The 17,769-nt window shown below is 32.3% G+C and overlaps 1 protein-coding gene across 1 annotated transcript; it reads left to right on the top strand.

The window, feature by feature from the left end:
• The first annotated feature begins 282 nt into the window (after positions 1 to 282).
• On the top strand, positions 283 to 4,946 carry LOC134694050 (small ribosomal subunit protein eS26-like). The gene is made up of 4 exons (XM_063555046.1): positions 283 to 475; positions 2,088 to 2,265; positions 3,748 to 3,881; positions 4,795 to 4,946. The coding sequence occupies exons 1-4, from the start codon at positions 473 to 475 to the stop codon at positions 4,924 to 4,926; spliced, it is 447 nt and encodes a 148-aa protein (XP_063411116.1). The 5' UTR covers positions 283 to 472; the 3' UTR covers positions 4,927 to 4,946.
• The last annotated feature ends 12,823 nt before the right edge of the window (positions 4,947 to 17,769 follow it).

Below are 17,769 nucleotides of genomic sequence, written 5' to 3'. Positions count from 1 at the left end.
ATTTTTACAGTTTGTTAATTATTTCCTAAGATTTGTTGTACATATCAAGAGCAGACTGAGAAGATTTTTAAAAATCCTCTTGTGTTTTTATCCTTGTTTGTATACTATTATATATCGAATCAACTCTAGTAAGTAAAACTTCTTTATTATTTCTTCAGTTTAGGGCCGAAACGATTAAGGTCGAAACGTCTTGTTTCAAATCTCACATTGGGATTTAGTCAGGTTACCAGTATAACCAGTAGTTCATTTACCGTAGTACTGTTTCCGGCAAGAAACAAAATAGTGCCAAATAACTTATACTTATATTTCATTGAATGTACAAAATATTGAACAATCTTTAATTTATATTTTGATGTTATTAAGTTTTGATTTATTTTATCTATATATTACTATATACCGTGTTGATTTGTCTAATATCAGGTAAGTCTTCCGGTGATATCCTTGTGCAAGTCTTTTCCATGTGGTAGTCGACATGGTAGGTCGCATAGCCATGTGCTCTTTATATTTTTAATGAAAATTCGTATTTGAGATATTAAATAAACAGTCACTATGTAAAAAAGATAAACAGTTGTAACTTATTCAATGACAAGATAACGTAAAACTAAATTTAAGTGGGGTAAAAAGGTTCAATACTTTTTACTTGAACGTCTAAAGTAAAGGTCCATGGATTCGACAAAAAAATAAATTGGTTGATTTCACACCACAAGAAAATGTTTATTCCTTTACATCTCAAATCTCTGAAACCTCTGCTAAACCTTACTGATGACGATGATCAATTTATAAGATATTGATTCATGGAAATTGAAAGAAACATGGTCGTCGGTCTAATTTTTCGAGCATGCTTAATTTTTTTTTTATAAATTGTACCATTACGAAACTTTGAAACCCACTTTTTTTTTAAAACATCAAGCCCGAACTTGCAAATATCTTTGTCACCTTGCTAATGGTAACGTCTGTCATTTTTTTTTCTCAAATTGACCATGGACCTGGTTTAATTGTTCATCAGGTCAGGAATAACCACCAATTGGTGGATTATACCTCAATTGACGTATAATCCACCAATTGAGGTATAATGGTATAGACCAATTGGTGTATAATTGTTTGTTTTTCAAAACAAATTATTCTACTAAAATGGAGCATTGTTTTCTTAAAACCATATTATGGTATGAAAACTTGTCAAACATTCCTGGTTTAGTATAGTGACATAACATATTGCATTTAATCAAAAATTGTATTTCTAGTTTCTTCTATTGTTATCTTGTCAATTCTTGATTGGCAAATTTACCTGTAATCACCTTTCAATGGACATCATTACTGTCTGCAGTCATGTGATCATGAGTACAACTCAAACAGGTGAATGGAGCTCTTTGTTAATACTTGACTTTCATGATAAAGAGTCAATCATGGTCAATAGTACAAATGTTTCAACAAAAGAATTGTTGTACTCGTGCATTCTGCATTCTCGAGAGATGCAGCAGGCTTTGACTAAACTAAAACTTTTGGAGGACCCAATAAGGGTCATGAAATAGGTTGCAAGTTGCAAAATCATGCTCCTTTCTCACACTAGCATTTTATTACCAAAAAAATGCATTATACCTCAATTGGTGGATTATACGTCAATTGAGGTATAATCCACCAATTGGTGGTTATTCCTGACCTGTTCATTATTATCTTTTCAGTTTTGTGTTTTTCCTATTTTGTTTACTATAAATCATCCTGCATTATATTAGAGAAACGAACCTTCGTAGGAAGGCTTCAATGCAAATAGGTGAAAAAACTTGCAAAAGATACCTGGTAACCATCGTCATTCAAACTCATTGACATAGATTGAAACAAAGTTTAATAAAACTACAATGTATGCTATTTCGAAAAAGGAAAAGACAAATAGACAGTACACAAGTTTTAACAGCAAACTAAAGACTAAGCAACAGGAACCCCACCAAAAATGTGGGGTGTGCTCCAGAAGGGAAAGCAGAGATCCTGCCATCCCTGACCTGTGATTATGTCTATTTGTTAGTCTTTTGAAGTTTATTTACGCTCATCAATAAATAAAGCATATTTAGATAATATTTTTTTTATCATTTCAGACTTCCAAGCGTCGTAATAATGGACGCAGCAAAAAAGGGCGCGGGCACACGAAGCATGTAAGATGTACTAACTGTGCCCGCTGTGTTCCCAAAGACAAGGCCATCAAGAAGTTTGTCATAAGAAATATTGTGGAGGCAGCAGCTGTCAGAGATATCTCTGATGCCAGTGTATATGATGGTAGGTTTATTTGAGAATATTTTTCACTTGTTGATGTAGTTATTGCTGTCAAAATGAATTATTAGTGAAAAAAAGAAAATTTCTGTTGAAAGTATCCATTGACGTTAAAATTTGAAAATTAGGGGATGTGTTATGATTGCCTATGAGACTTATTTCCACCCATGGACATGGATGTATACTCCCGATGACTATGTTGGTTTTTAATGACCTCGACTATCCATGAGGGTTTTGCATGACTGGATATACTAGAGACCCCCAGTTGCTGTCCTTGTCCTGTATCAAATTATTGCTGTTAACTTGCTGCTTCAGTTAGTTTTGAATTATATTATAAAAGTTGACTGGTTGGTGGTTTAAGAAGTTACTATTGAAATTACTAGCCAGTCAACACTTAGGTTCTGAGTTCGATACCCATCACCTGCAAGTACTCTACTCCAATCTTCATAGACTTGAAATTTGTTACAACATTTAAAGCATGAAGCCATGATAAGTTATACATGTATGCCATGCAGTACACACAAAGCTTATTGTTGATATACATGTTGTAGTATACCAGTTAGTCCAAATAATTATGACGTCTTGAAAGGCTATTATAATTTTTTTCTTTGACGCCTTACTTCGACGTCATAATGATGAAGCCGCCATTTTCGGTTGGACTTTGAGAGCATATTTTGCTCTCAACTTTGAGACCCAATTTAGCCATCAAATTTTCAAAGAAGGCTAAAACAAAATGCATACATAAAAATTCTTACCTTTTATGTGTTTGTTTTACGAAAAAATTTCCAATTAATCCCTACAGAAATAATAATATAAGTAACAATTCCATCCGAGGCGGGAACATGTCGACTGCATTTTTTAAAACGTTTGTGGGATTTCTTTTTAGGAGATTATAAAATAATTTTTACACCAAACTCGGTAAAATCAGAATTTCCGGAACCATTGTTTTACATTATCCGGAAATTCAGGTTGGTCAAAATGTACAGAGTTTGGTTCAAAAATATATTTTATACACCTTAAATGAAGCATCTTGAGGAGAAATCAGCTAAATGTTTTTATAAAGCGGTAAATTCATTATCAAAGTCCAACTGAATATATGAGTTTGGCGTTATGACGTTGATGTAAGGCGTCAAAGAAAAAAATTATAATAGCCTTTCAAGACGTCATAATTATTTGGACTAGTATACCAGTTAGAATATAGAACATATAAAGAAACAAATTTTAATAACAATTTTCTTCTTTAAAAGAGATTTATAAATGATGTTTTCAACTTACCAAAAAATGAAATTATATAATAAGTTACTTTCTGACATTTATAATATTTTCATGTGTGCTAGGCTTGCAAATAATAATTACATAGCAAAAGAGTTTGTTTAATAATAATTAGCAAAATTTACCCCCGATTTAATGTAATGATGATGCAAAGTTCTGAAGATATTTGTTAAGATATTGAAAGAAAATGTTGATGTTGATATACCATTATTTCAGTTTATGCATTGCCCAAGCTATATGCTAAGCTACTGTACTGTGTATCCTGTGCAATCCATTCAAAAGTAGTGAGAAACAGATCACGAGAGGCACGTAAAGACAGATCACCCCCACTGAGATTCAGACCAAGAATGGTAAGATTTATGTCTGTTACAATATTTTGAGCACATTTTATAGTTTCAGCCGAGAATTAAAGATTATCATTTTGCTTTTCTCACTTTAGCCAGTCACAGAGTATGGAGTTGAGATGACCAATGATAATCTGTATCTCTATTTTACCTATGACAAAGTTGTCAATTTCATTAGCAAGCCCAGATGGCTCCTTAGTTTCTATCGATAATTTTCCATCTTGAGCAAGTAGCATGGTATGAATATCATCACAATTATTAAAAAATCAAAGGAAAAGTGCACAAAATAGCGATAATGCAAGCTACACAAATTGTAAACCTACTGGGATGCTTTCCAAATTTCCAAACTGAAATAATGCCTAAAAAACACATGGTAGATGGGGATTTTTTTATATTATATATACCAGTCTATGGGAGCAAGGCTGTGACTTGAACAGTGCTTAATCAAAAATTACCCACAAAAAAATCGGGTAGGTAGGGGTACAATAAACACAAAGTTTTTTGTTTGGCCCAAGACTTGTTTTTATCGCTAGAAAAATTACTATTCAGATTTCTTCTTTCCTCAATTTTAATCATTTTATAAGTCTTGGATAACCAATATTGATTGATTGCTTATACATAATGAACACTTCACACTAATATCTATCAAAACTAGTTGAAAAGTAAAACAAATATTATGCGAGTACCTATCTAGCTTTTAAATAATTTAGGATATTAAGCTGTAGCACAGCTTTTAGTTTCAATGTCTCATTCCTTAACATGCAAGATATCTGACCTGTATGAATCCCATTACGGTTTGAATTTGATTTGAACTGCATCATGAAATAGAAATTTGGAACTCTAATGTTGAATTTTGAAGGTTTTTCAAATAACATATAAAAGGATTTCAAGGGACTTGATACATTTATTTACATTTCAGGACGGAGGTCCACCCAGAGGACAAGGTGCTGGAGCTGGCGCAGGTACCGGAGGAGGTGGTGGCCAAGGCGGCGGTGGTCAAGGTGGTGGTGGTGGCGGCGGCGGAGGAGGCGGTCCCCCACAAAGATCATAATTAATAAATGTCTTACAGTATTGACAGTGTTATTTTTCTGGTGATATTACAGCCTGTCTTTTTGGTATACTTTTCACTTCACATCAACTTGGACTTTTTTTTTTTACATAGTGTACCAGGTGTACATTATAAAGCTATATGAAAAAGTTTAAGATTTTCATCTTTGATCATGTTTCTTAGTACACCAAAAAATGAAAGTAGTATTCGTTGGTGGTTTTTTTTTGGCAAAAAGAAACAATTTTTCAATTATTGGCTGGTCTATTGCTACTGTATTTACACACTAGAATCTACCCCAACTAAATAAATTTCAACTATACAAGACAAACTTGAAACCGCACAAGTGATCAGCAATATTGGATTTACATATGAAAGTGGCAAGGCCTGGTATACTATACAAAGCTAGTTATTGCCCATATATTAGTTATTATACTATTTTATCCTGCATTTAAGCAAATACTATTATAAAAAACAATTGAACAAAACTAAAACAAACTTTTAACTGCTGACTATATAGATATAAAAAAGATGTGGTGTAACTGCCAATGAGACCATTCTTAACAAGAGATTGTTGAGAGTTCCATGTTGCAGCACCAAATCAAATTATGTCTCCTAAATAAATCTTATGTGAGCTGCATCAGATAGAAATCGACCTTGTGCACATATACATGATTTGATCAGTTTAGGAATATTCAAATCTCAATGAAAGAGTGATTTTAGTCTCTTATTGAAGAGTTCTTATATCAATTAAATTTAGAAATAGTTCAACTTTACAGACATATTCTATTCAACCCGAAACAAGTTAACAGATGTTTTGATAATCATTTGCATAGAATCCATTTCTATCCCACAAAGCTTGTATGTTAAATGCAGAAAGATCTACGATTGCTAATCAGAAGCTTGGTATATTACCCGTGTTCTATAATTGAAGTTGAAATTATGCCTGCATACAGAGTAAGACTAGATAAATTGTATAAGTCAATTTTTGGCCTGGAGGGTCTAAGAACAAATTTACAGAGTACAAATCCCTCAAAATGGGTCTAAATATGATATTTCTGGGCTTGTATGTCCCCATCATAATTTCCTTGATTAAAGGCTGTTCCTCACAAGGAAGCTTATGCAATCAAGAGTTCCAAAATATGAAGTCCCTTTGTATACATTACAAACACCTCATGAGTTTATTGAGTATTGTTGAATATCCATTTCAGACTATATCTAATATGTTTCTCCAAGTCGCAACTACAATCTAGGTCCTTTTTCACAAAAGCCTAATTGGACTTGCAATAACATGATACATGCCACATGCAGATTTGCTTAACCTTTCGGAGCACCTGAGGTCCCCTCTTTTTATACGACCGCAAAAATGAAATAAAAAATGGTCGTATATTGGTATCACATCGGCGTCGTCCAAAGAAAATTGTTTCCGGATAATAACTCGAATAAGTGAAAAGAAATCAATAAAATTTAAACCCAAAAGGAAGCTTGGGATTGATTTGGGGGTTATTGTCCCAAAGGTTTAGGAAAAGGGGTCAAAAACAGCATTTATCTAGTTGTGTATTAGTATTTCAATTGCTTTGAAATTGTACCACAATGTTTTAATTCCGTAAGTAGAAGGTTTGGATTTATTTTAAAGGGTTATTGGACTAACAGTATAGGAATTGAGGGCCAAAAACAGCATTTTTTCGAGCCTTCGACTTTAGTCAAAAAAGCGAGAGGAAGTGATCTTACATTTTGTCGTCCTCGGTGTCTGCGGCGGCAGCCTCAAAGATTCACTCTGCGGTTTAAGTTTTTGAAATTTTAATAACTTTCCTGGATTTCTACCAAACTTGGGACAGAAGCTTGTTTATGATCATAAGATAGTTTCCAAAAGTAAATTTGGTAAAATGAAAAGCCATTTTACTTATAATTACATTAGATGTATGTTTCATTATAATACTTTATTTTGATTGGCTATTTTTTGATTGGATTTATTCAAGATAATACTTGGTCCCACAATAAAGTGCACAGGTGAATTACATACAAAAAATATAAAAATCGTGTTTTCACGATCATAGCTGAAAAATGTAATTATAAGTATTGAATGCTTCTTTTTATACGACCGCAAATTTTGAAAAAAAATTTCGTCGTATATTGCTATCACGTTGGCGTCGTCGTCGTCCGAATACTTTTAGTTTTCGCACTCTAACTTTAGTAAAAGTGAATAGAAATCTATGAAATTTTAACACAAGGTTTATGACCATAAAAGGAAGGTTGGTATTGATTTTGGGAGTTTTGGTCCCAACATTTTAGGAATTAGGGGCCAAAAAGGGCCCAAATAAGCATTTTCTTGGTTTTCGCACTATAACTTTAGTTTAAGTTAATAGAAATCTATGAAATTTTGACACAAGGTTGAAGACCACAAAAGAAAGGTTGGGATTGATTTTGGGAGTTTTGGTTTTAACAGTTTAGGAATTAGGGGCCAAAAAAGGGCCCAAATAAGCATTATTCTGGGTTTTCGCACAATAACTTTAGTTTAAGTAAATAGAAATCAATGAAATTTTAACATAATGTTTATGACCACAAAAGGAAGATTGGTATTGATTTTGAGAGTTTAGGTCCCAACAGTTTAGGAATTAGGGGCCAAAAAGGGACCCAAATAAGCATTTTTCTTGGTTTTCGCACCATAACGTTAGTATAAGTAAATAAAAATCTATGAAATTAAAACACAAGGTTAATGACCATAAAAGGAAAGTTAGTATTGATTTTGGGAGTTTTGGTCCCAACAGTTTAGGAAAAGGGGCCCAAAGGGTCCAAAATCAAACTTTGTTTGATTTCATCAAAATTGAATAATTGGGGTTCTTTGATATGCCAAATCTAACTGTGTATGTAGATTCTTAACTTTTGGTCCCGTTTTCAAATTGGTCTACATTAAGGTCCAAAGGGTCCAAAATTAAACTAAGTTTGATTTTAACAAAAATTGAAACCTTGGGGTTCTTTGATATGCTGAATCTAAAAATGAACTTAGATTTTTTATTATTGGCCCAGTTTTCAAGTTGGCCCAAATCGGGGTCCAAAATTAAACTTTTTTGATTTCATCAAAAATTGAATAAATGGGGTTCTTTGATATGCCAAATCTAACTGTGTATGTAGATTCTTCATTTTTGGTCCCGTTTTCAAATTGGCCTACATTAAAGTCCAAAGAGTTCAAAATTAAACTAAGTTTAATTTTAACAAAAATTAAATTCTTGGGCCTCTTTGATATGCTGAATCTAAACATGTACTTAGATTTTTGATTATGGGCCCAGTTTTCAAGTTGGTCCAAATCAGGATCTAAAATTATTATATTAAGTATTGTGGAATAGCAAGTCTTTTCAATTGCACAGTATTGTGCAATGGCAAGAAATATCTAATTTCACAATATTGTGAAATAGCAATTTTTTTTTTAATTAGAGTTATCTTTCTTTGTCCAAAATAGTAAGCAAGAAATATCTTATTGCAAGAATTTTTTTTAATTGGAGTTATCTTTCTTTGTCCAGAATCAACTTAAATCTTTGTTATATACAATATACAATGTATATTCACTTTTTACTACCAACTGATAAATTTAAATAATCTTTACCATTCAGTGATAACAAGCAGTTTTTTTACATTTTATTTACAGTTTATTTTATGATGTATTTAAATGAGTAGTTATTGTTGCAAACTCCATTAGAATATTTTAATTGAGATTAGTTTTGGAATAAGGGAAAGGGGGATGTGATTAAAAAATTGGGTTCAATTTTTCTCATTTGAAATTTCATAAAGAAAAAGAAAATTTCTTCAAACATTATTTTGAGAGGATAAATATTGAACAGCATAGTGAATTGCTCTTAGAGAAAACAAAAATTTTAAGTTCATTAGAACACATTCATTCTGTGTCAGAAACCTATGCTGTGTCAACTATTTAATCACAATCCAAATTTAGAGCTGAATCCAGCTTGAATGTTGTGTCCATACTTGCCCCAACCGTTCAGGGTTCAACCTCTGCGGTCGTATAAAGCTACGCCCTGCGAAGCATCTGGTTGTAACTTTATAGGGTTGTAAAAGCGTTGACCGTGCGTACATTTTTAGTATGAAGCGCTTCATACAAAATGTACTTCGATCAACGCTTTTACACCCCAATAAATTTACAAAAAGAAGCATTTAATTCTTAAATAAATGGACTTAGTTTTTCTGCCGGGAAATATTACATAATCACTCTGCGGTTCAAGTTTTTAAAATTTTAATATCTTTCTTAAACTATCCTGGGTTTTATAATGATCATAAGATAGTAGCAAGAAGTAATTTTTTTTTTAAATAAATTTATTTTTCGGTATTTTACTTTTATATGGACTTAGATTTTCTGCCAGGAAAAAACACATTATTTTACTCTGGTTAAACTTTTTAAAATTTTAATAACTTTCTTATACTATTTTGGATTTGTACCAAATTTTAACAGAAGCTTGTTTATGATCAAAAGATAGTATCTTGACAGATTTTTTTTTTTTTTAAATCATTTTTTTCCATATTTTACATTTAAATGGACTTTGATTTTCTGTCAGGAAACAACACATTCACTCTGTGGTTAAACTTTTTATACGACCGCAAAATTTGAAAAAAATCGTCTTATATTGCTATCACGTTGGCGTCGTCGTCGTCGTCCGAATACTTTTTGTTTTCGCACTCTAACTTAAGTAAAAGTTAATAGAAATCTATGAAAGGTTTATAACCACAAAAGGAAGGTTGGTATTGATTTTGGGAGTTTTGATCCCAATATTTTAGGAATTAGGGGTCACAAAGGGCCCAAATAAGCATTTTCTTGTTTTCACACAGTAACTTTAGTTTAAGTAAATAGAAATCTATTAAATTTTGACACAAGGTTTATTACCACAAAAGGAAGGTTGGGAATGATTATTGGAGTTTTGATTTTAACAGTTAAGGAATTAAGGACCAAAAAGAGGTCCAAATAAGCATTTTTCTTGGTTTTCGCACCATAACTTTAGTATAAGTGAATAGAAATCTATGAAATTTAAACACAAGGTTTTTGACCACAAAAGTAAAGTTGTTATTGATTTTAGGAGTTTTGGTCCTAACAGTTCAGAATTAGGGGCCAAAAAGGGGTCCAAATAAGCATTTTTCTTGGTTTTCACACCATAACTTTAGTATAAGTAAATAGAAATCTATGAAATTTAAACACAGGGTTTATAACCATAAATGAAAGGTTGGTATTGATTCTGGGAGTTTTGGTCCTAACAGTTTAGGAATAAGGGGCCCAAAGGGTCCAAAATTAAACTTTGTTTGAATTCATCAAAAATTGAATAATTGGGGTTGTTTGATGTGCCGAATCTAACTGTAGATTCTTAATTTTCGGTCCCGTTTTCAAATTGGTCTACATTAAGGTCCAAAGGGTCCAAAATTAAACTTAGTTTGATTTTGACAAAAATTGAATCCTTGGGGTTCTTTGATATGCTGAATCGAAAAATGTACTTAGATTTTTGATTATTGGCCCAGTTTTCAAGTTGGTCCAAAATCAAACTTTGTTTGATTTCATCAAAAATTGAATAATTGGGGTTGTTTGATGTGCCGAATCTAACTGTAGATTCTTAATTTTCGGTCCCGTTTTCAAATTGGTCTACATTAAAGTCCAAAGGGTCCAAAATTAAACTTAGTTTGATTTTAACAAAAATTGAATTCTTGGGGTTTTGATATGCTGAATCCAAACATGTACCTAGATTTTTGATTATGGGTCCAGTTTTCAAGTTGGTCCAAATCAGGATCTAAAATTATTATATTAAGTATTGTGCAATAGCAAGAAATTTTCCATTGCACAGTATTGTGCAATAACAAGAAATATTCAATTGCACAGTATTGTGCAATAGCAAGTCTTTTCAATGGCACAGTATTGCACAATAGCAAGACATATCTAATTGCACAATATTGTGCAATAGCAATTTTTTTTTAATTAGAGTTATCTTTCTTTGTCCAGAATAGTAAGCAAGAAATTCCGTATAGCGGGTAATTTTCGCGGGGTGTAAATTTTCGCTTATTTTCGCGGATAGAACAAAATCGCCAAAATAAATTCCGCCAATTTAAACGTGTACATGCAAAGGTTATGTTAAAAATGTTGAATCCGCCAAAAATAATAACCGCCAAAATTTTTCGTATACCTTATTGGGGGGGTTCAATTTTTCTCATTTGAAATTTCATAAATAAAAAGAAAATTTCTTCAAACATTTCTTTGAGAGGATTTTAATATTCAACGGCATAGTGAATTGCTCAAAGAGAAAACAAAAAAATTAAGTTCATTAGAACACATTCATTCTGTGTCAGAAACCTATGATGTGTCAACTATTTAATCACAATCCAAATTTAGAGCTGGATTCAGCTTGAATGTTGTGTCCATACTTGCCCCAACAGTTCGGGGTTCAACCTCTGCGGTCGTATAAAGCTGCGCCCTGCGGAGCATCTGGTTATAATTTTGATAATTTGGATTTGTACCAAATTTGGAAAGAAGCTTGTTATGATCAGAAGGAAATTTTGTTTTCTTCCAGTTAACATTACATTCAGTATTCAGTTAAAGTTTTTAAACATTTATTAGATTCATAAACTGTCCTGGGTTTTTACCAAACTTGGACAGAAGCTTCTAACAATCGAAAGCTAGTATTAATAGGAACTTTTTATTGATTTATTTCCTCTTTTTTGTTGAGTCTGTGATTAACAGAAATAATAGGCGAGACACTGGGTTCCGCGGAACCCTTACGATTTTTTCTAGTTTCAAGACAATAACTTGTGTGTAACTGTAAGGATCTTTCTGACATTGTACCACAATTTTCCATATAACATAGGGAAGGCTGGGATACAGTTTGGGGTTAATTTTCCCGAATATGAAGGAATAAGGGGTCAAAAATAAGCATTTTTATACGATCGCCAAAAAAAATTTGTGGTCGTATATTGGTATGACGTTGGCGTCGTCGTCGTCCGAAGATATTTGGTTTTGGCACTATAACTTAAGTATACGATAATAGAAATCTTATGAAATTTAAACACAAGGTTTATGACCACGAAAGGAATTTTGGGAGTTTTGGTCCCAACAGTTTCGGAATAAGGGGCCAAAAAAGTGCCCACTAAGCATTTTCTTGGTTTTCGGACAATAACTTTAGTATAAGTAAATGGAAATCTATGAAATTTTAACACAAGGTTTATGACCACAAATGAAAGGTTTGGATCGATTTTTGGAGTTTTGGTTCCAACAGTTTAGGAATTGGGGACCAAAAAAGGATCAACATTAGCATTTTTCTTGGTTTTTGTACACTAACTTTAGTATAAGTAAATAGAGATTTATTAAATTTAAACACAAGGTTTATGACCACAAAAGGAAGGTTGTGATTGATTTTGGGAGTTTTGGTCCCAACAGTTAAGGAATTAGGGGCCAAAGGGTTCCAAAATTAAACTTTGTTTGATTTCATAAAAAATTGAATTTATGGGGTTCTTTGATATGCAGAATCTAACCGTGTATTTAGATTTTTGATTTTTGGTCCCGTTTTCAAATTGGTCTACATTACGTTCCAAAGGGTCTAAAATTTTGGGATTTGGCCTTGTTTTTAAATTGGTCCACATTGAGACTCAGGGAAAGGGTCCAAAATTATTATTGATTTCATCCAAAAATGAATTATTGGGGTTCTTTTATATGCCAAATCTAACCGTGCACAAGTATTTAGATTTTTAATTTTTGGCCCCGTTTTCAATTTGGTCTTCATTGAGGTCATAACGGTAAAAATTAAACTTTTTGTTTGATTTCATCAAACATGGAATTCGTGGGATTCTTTGACATGCTGAATCTAACCATGTATTTAAATTTTGGATATCGGACCATAATAGGTAAATGTGCAATTTAAGATTTTTAATTTCTTTGACCACATTCCTTCTGTGTCAGAAACTTATGCTGTGTCAAATACTTAATCACAATCCAAATTCAGAGCTGTATCAAGCTTGAATGTTGTGTCCATACTTGCCCCAAATGTTCAGGGTTAGGCTTCTACAGTCGTATCAAGCTGCGCCCTGCATTTTTTGTTAATTGCACACAGGTTGGTAATAAAATGCTGTGATGATATTAACCTCAGTCTGCCTCGATACAATTTAAACAAATGATTTAAGATAAAGACAAGTAGTCTATTGCATGTATTTTTTCATGAGAAATTACTTACAAATTTTGTTCCCCCATTATAGTTTTTATTAAAATATCAAATGAAACGCATGGAAATGAATATTTTTTATGTTTTAATTGATCTACCATTTTGTTATTTCAAGGCAAATTCTCTTTACTGTCCTAATAAGATAACTTTTAATTCGTATTAACAAAAACGTATTTCTAATGCGAATTGGATAATTCGAATTAGCTATTTCGAATCAATTCGAATTAAAAAAGAATAGTGTTTGAACGCGATAAGTGAATTCGATTCGTATTCGATTCGAATCCAATTCGATTTAACTGTACGCGGCGAACGAGGCATAAAATTTACAGAAGAAACATATGAGAATATTGCTTGTCATTGGAGAGAATATTGAAGGACAATTATCTGCATGATAAAAATATATCAGTGAATCACTGTGACAATTCAGTTTTGACTTACTTTTTAATAGAAAAAGGACAGTAAAAAAGATAAAAGGAACTTTTTTTTTCTTTCTTTAAAAGTTCAAAGATCATCAATATCTAAATTAATTATTCTAAATTAGGAGTTTTGAATTGTCAATATATTGATAGAATTTATGGTTGAAAATAGGAAAAGGCAATAAGACTAGGCCTCAGAAATTCAAAAAAACAAGAAAGGGATGACTTTTTCAATTGATGACTTTCTGGAGTTATTAGGCTTTATTGGTGAAAGGGTACTGTATTGTCCATACCCAACAAATGAAATAGATTTAAGGATGTGGTATGAGTGCCAACGTGACAACTCTCCATCCAAGTCACAATTTGTAAAATAAAAACAAAACAATTTTAGATCAAAGTACGGTCTTCAACATGAGCCATGGCTCACACTGAACAGCAAGCTATAATCAGCGCCAAAGATGACTTTTGAAAAAAACATTTTAACGGGAAAACCAAAGATATAATCCATATAAAAAAACGAAAAACCAGAAACGAGAAACACTTATAAAATGAACCACATCAACAAACGACAACTATTCCTGACTTAGGACAGGTGCAAACAAATGCAGATTTTTGCTGTAAATCTGGGAGTATAGTGCATGTTGTATCTTAATCATTGGAATATTTTTGAAAAAAAACCAATAAAACCCTATTTTACACGACAAACAATTAAAAAGGGTACAAATACCAAAACAATGCTGTTTCACACTTTTTTTTATCGTGAAAAGAATGGATTTTTTTTTATGTTTTTCTAAAAATGAAGACAATAGAAAATAAAAAATTAAGATATGTGAACTACCATTTTTTACTCTACATTTTATAGAGAGATGTATAATTGTTGAGTGATCATAGTTTTCCCATATTTGATGTAGGAAAGTTATTTATGTGCTGTTATATTTTCTAAGATCTTAATTGTATTGTTTTATGCATTTTTTGTGATTGAATTGATTGCCCTGAATTTGGATGATGATTTTTTTTCATTTTACCTTTATTTTATCTTTACTAAGGAGTAGGTTCAATAATAAGACCCCTTTTTGGCCCCAAAATATAGCAGTTTAACAAAATTGTGAAATTGTAATCTTTTAGCTGTTTTTTGGAAAGTAGAATCCTGCTGCTACATAAATATAGGCAGTTTTTGACAATACAATGCACATATATCGGCTACTAGCATCATTAAGTAACTAGTATGCTAAATTAGTGAAATCTTCACAATTTTGGCATTTTAGACGGTTTCCGTCTTAAACGAAAGTGACCACATTCGTGTTCATTCATAATATTGAAATGGAAGTTGTATTTGGTGATAATACATAACATATATAAAGGTTGAGGATGAACACGGATGTGGTCACTTTTTAAAAATTATGACAAGTTCTGGATCCGCCACTGAGATATGCAGTGGACATTAGGTGTTGCTGTAAGCTCCGATGACTCAATTCAACATAAGAAGACTTTGAAAGTAGCAGATACCTCAGAAAAGCTAACACCACATGCTTTTGAAACGACCATTCCTCAGTTTAAGGTATTTATACCTTCATCTTAAATATAGATCTATATCTATCCGTTGCTCTCATTTACAAATTATCCTTCGTGGTTCCTTCGTGCCTGTGTAATATGAAGTGGGATATGGATGTATACGTCGATGAATGCCCCTTTAAGCTCACCTGGCCTAAAAGGCCAAGTGAGCTGTTCTCATCATTCGGCGTCCGTCGTCGTCCGTCGTCGTTAACTTTTAGAAAAATCTACTCCTCCGAAACTGCTAGGCCAAATTTAAGTTGGCCACAATCATCACTGGGGTATCTTGTTTTAAAAATGTGTCGGTTGACTTGGCCAACCAACCAAGATGGCTGCCATGGCTAAAAATAGAACATAGGGGTAAAATGCAATTTTTGGCTTATAACTCAAAAACCAAAGCATTTAGAGCAGACAATGGGTAAAATTGTTTATCAGGTCAAGATCTATCTGCTCAACAATTTTCAGATGAATCAGAAAACCCGTTGCTGTCCCTGAAATGGTAATTTTAAGGACATTTTGCTGTTTTTGGTTATTATCTTGAATACTGTTATAGATAGAGAGAAACTGTAATAATCAATCATGTTCAGCAAAGTAATATTGACAAATGAGTCAACATAACCGAAATGGTCAGTTGACCCCTTTAGGAGTTATTGCCCTTTATAGTAAATTTTTTTTAATCATTTTTCGTAAATGTTAGAAATCGTTTACAAAAATCTTCTCCTTTGAAACTACTGGGCAAAATTAATCCACACTTGGCCACAATCATCTTTGGGATATCTAGTTTAAAAAATGTGTCCAGTAACCTGGTCAACCAACTAAGATGGCCGACAAGGCTAAAAATAGAACATAGGGGTAAAATGCAGTTTTTGGCTTATATCTCAAAAATCAAAGCATTTAGAGCAAATCTGACAACTGGTAAAACTGTTTATCAGGTCAAGATATATCTGCCCTGAAATTTTCAGATGAATCAGACAACCCATTGTTAGGTGGCTGCCCCTGAATTGGTAATTTAAAGGAAATTTTGCGGTTTTTAGTTATTATATTGAAGATTATTATAGATAGAGATAAACTGTAAATAGCAATAATGTACAGCAAAGTAAGACCTTAAAATAAGTCAACATGACCAAAATGTTCAATTGACCCCTAAGAAGTTTTTGCCCTTTATAGTCAATTTTTAACAATTTTCATAAAATTTGTTAATTTTTACATTTTTTCCACTGTAACTACTTGGCCATGTTTATTTTAGATAGAGATAATTGTAAGCAGCAAGAATGTTCAGTAAAGTAAGATCTACAAACACATTACCTTCACCAAAACACAATTTTGTCATGAATCCATCTGTGTCCTTTGTTTAATATTCACATAGACCAAGGTGAGCGACACAGGCTCTTTAGAGCCTCTAGTTTATTTTACTGATATACAAGCGTCCTTGAATATATTTGTTTAGTACTTAGGTTTAAAAGTGCAAGCCAACCTCGCCACCCCCACCCCCAACCCACCCCAAAAAAATGAATTAAATCAAATAACTTCCGTCATTCTAGCTTAAATCAAAAAGAATAACAAATGGAAAAACAATCATGACACGTGAAATTGAAAAGTGAAATTATATCTTAAGCCAAAACATAAAAAAGGGAAAACAAATGACTTATTCTAAAGCCACAACATGAAAAACAAAACCATCCCATACCAGCTTTGTTTGAGAGAAAAGTTTCTTTATTTTAGGACAATTTGTACAATAACGTTTTTTTCATAAATAAGTTATGTCTCAACGGTCTTCTTATACGTTTAAGTTGAAATTAACGTTTCTCATCCATAGGAAAAATGTCAAATTAGAAGCGGAACATTAAATTGAAATGTGAAATTATATTCTTAGCCAACCATAAAAATGGGGAAAGCAAATGACGTATTCGGAAGCCACAACATGAAAAACAAAACCATCCCATATCAGTTTTATTTTAGTACAATTTGTACAACAACGTTTTTCATAAATAAGGTATGACTCACTTAAGGATGTTTGCTTGTCATGTTTTGGAATTTTTGTCAGATTTTCGAAATCCTCTAGTTTTATCCATTTGAATGCCATAAAAAAATTTGTCCATGAACCCCAATTTTTCTTTTTATCAATCTTTTACATGTATAATTATAAGCAATTTGTAAATGTCAATGATAAAGCTATGAAAAATCAAGAGAGAATATTTTCCCGCCAGAATTACAATGGCTAATATACATTGACCCCTATATTTTTTTTGCTTTTTTGATTCCTCAATGAATCCCCTATCAATATATACTTGTTTCATGGAAAGTTATTTAATTTCAAACTGAGCAGCAAACATCCTTAACGGTCTACTCATATAATATTTGCATGGATAGTATATCATACATTTAAGTTGAAATTAACGTTTTTCATCCATCGGGAAAATGTCAAATCAGCAACGGAACATTCCAACATTAAATTACATCAATTGCTTTCTTTTTTTTGATATAATAAAAGTTTAATAATTTATAACCAAATGTAATAACTGCTAGTTTGAAAATTATAAAATCGTTATAGAGAAGTTCTTGGTTACAAATTATATTTTATTAAATCCATAACAAACAACGTTTAGGGCAAATGTATAAAGGAATAAACTTTCTATTTGTCAGTCCATCTGTCTGTCCATGTAACGTGAAAGCACAACTCCTAATTAGTC

Source organism: Mytilus trossulus, chromosome 13 (assembly GCF_036588685.1).
Source record: "Mytilus trossulus isolate FHL-02 chromosome 13, PNRI_Mtr1.1.1.hap1, whole genome shotgun sequence".
NCBI classification, from domain to species: domain Eukaryota; kingdom Metazoa; phylum Mollusca; class Bivalvia; order Mytilida; family Mytilidae; genus Mytilus; species Mytilus trossulus.
Note: the sequence above shows the minus strand (reverse complement) of the source record. Positions and strands in the feature narration are given on the sequence as shown.

Excerpts from the sequence above, each read along its gene's own strand:
- LOC134694050 (XM_063555046.1), top strand. Across the intron at positions 2,266-3,747 it reads TGATGCCAGTGTATATGATG|TTTATGCATTGCCCAAGCTA; the intron begins GTAGGTTTATTT and ends CCATTATTTCAG. Across the intron at positions 3,882-4,794 it reads TGAGATTCAGACCAAGAATG|GACGGAGGTCCACCCAGAGG; the intron begins GTAAGATTTATG and ends TTTACATTTCAG.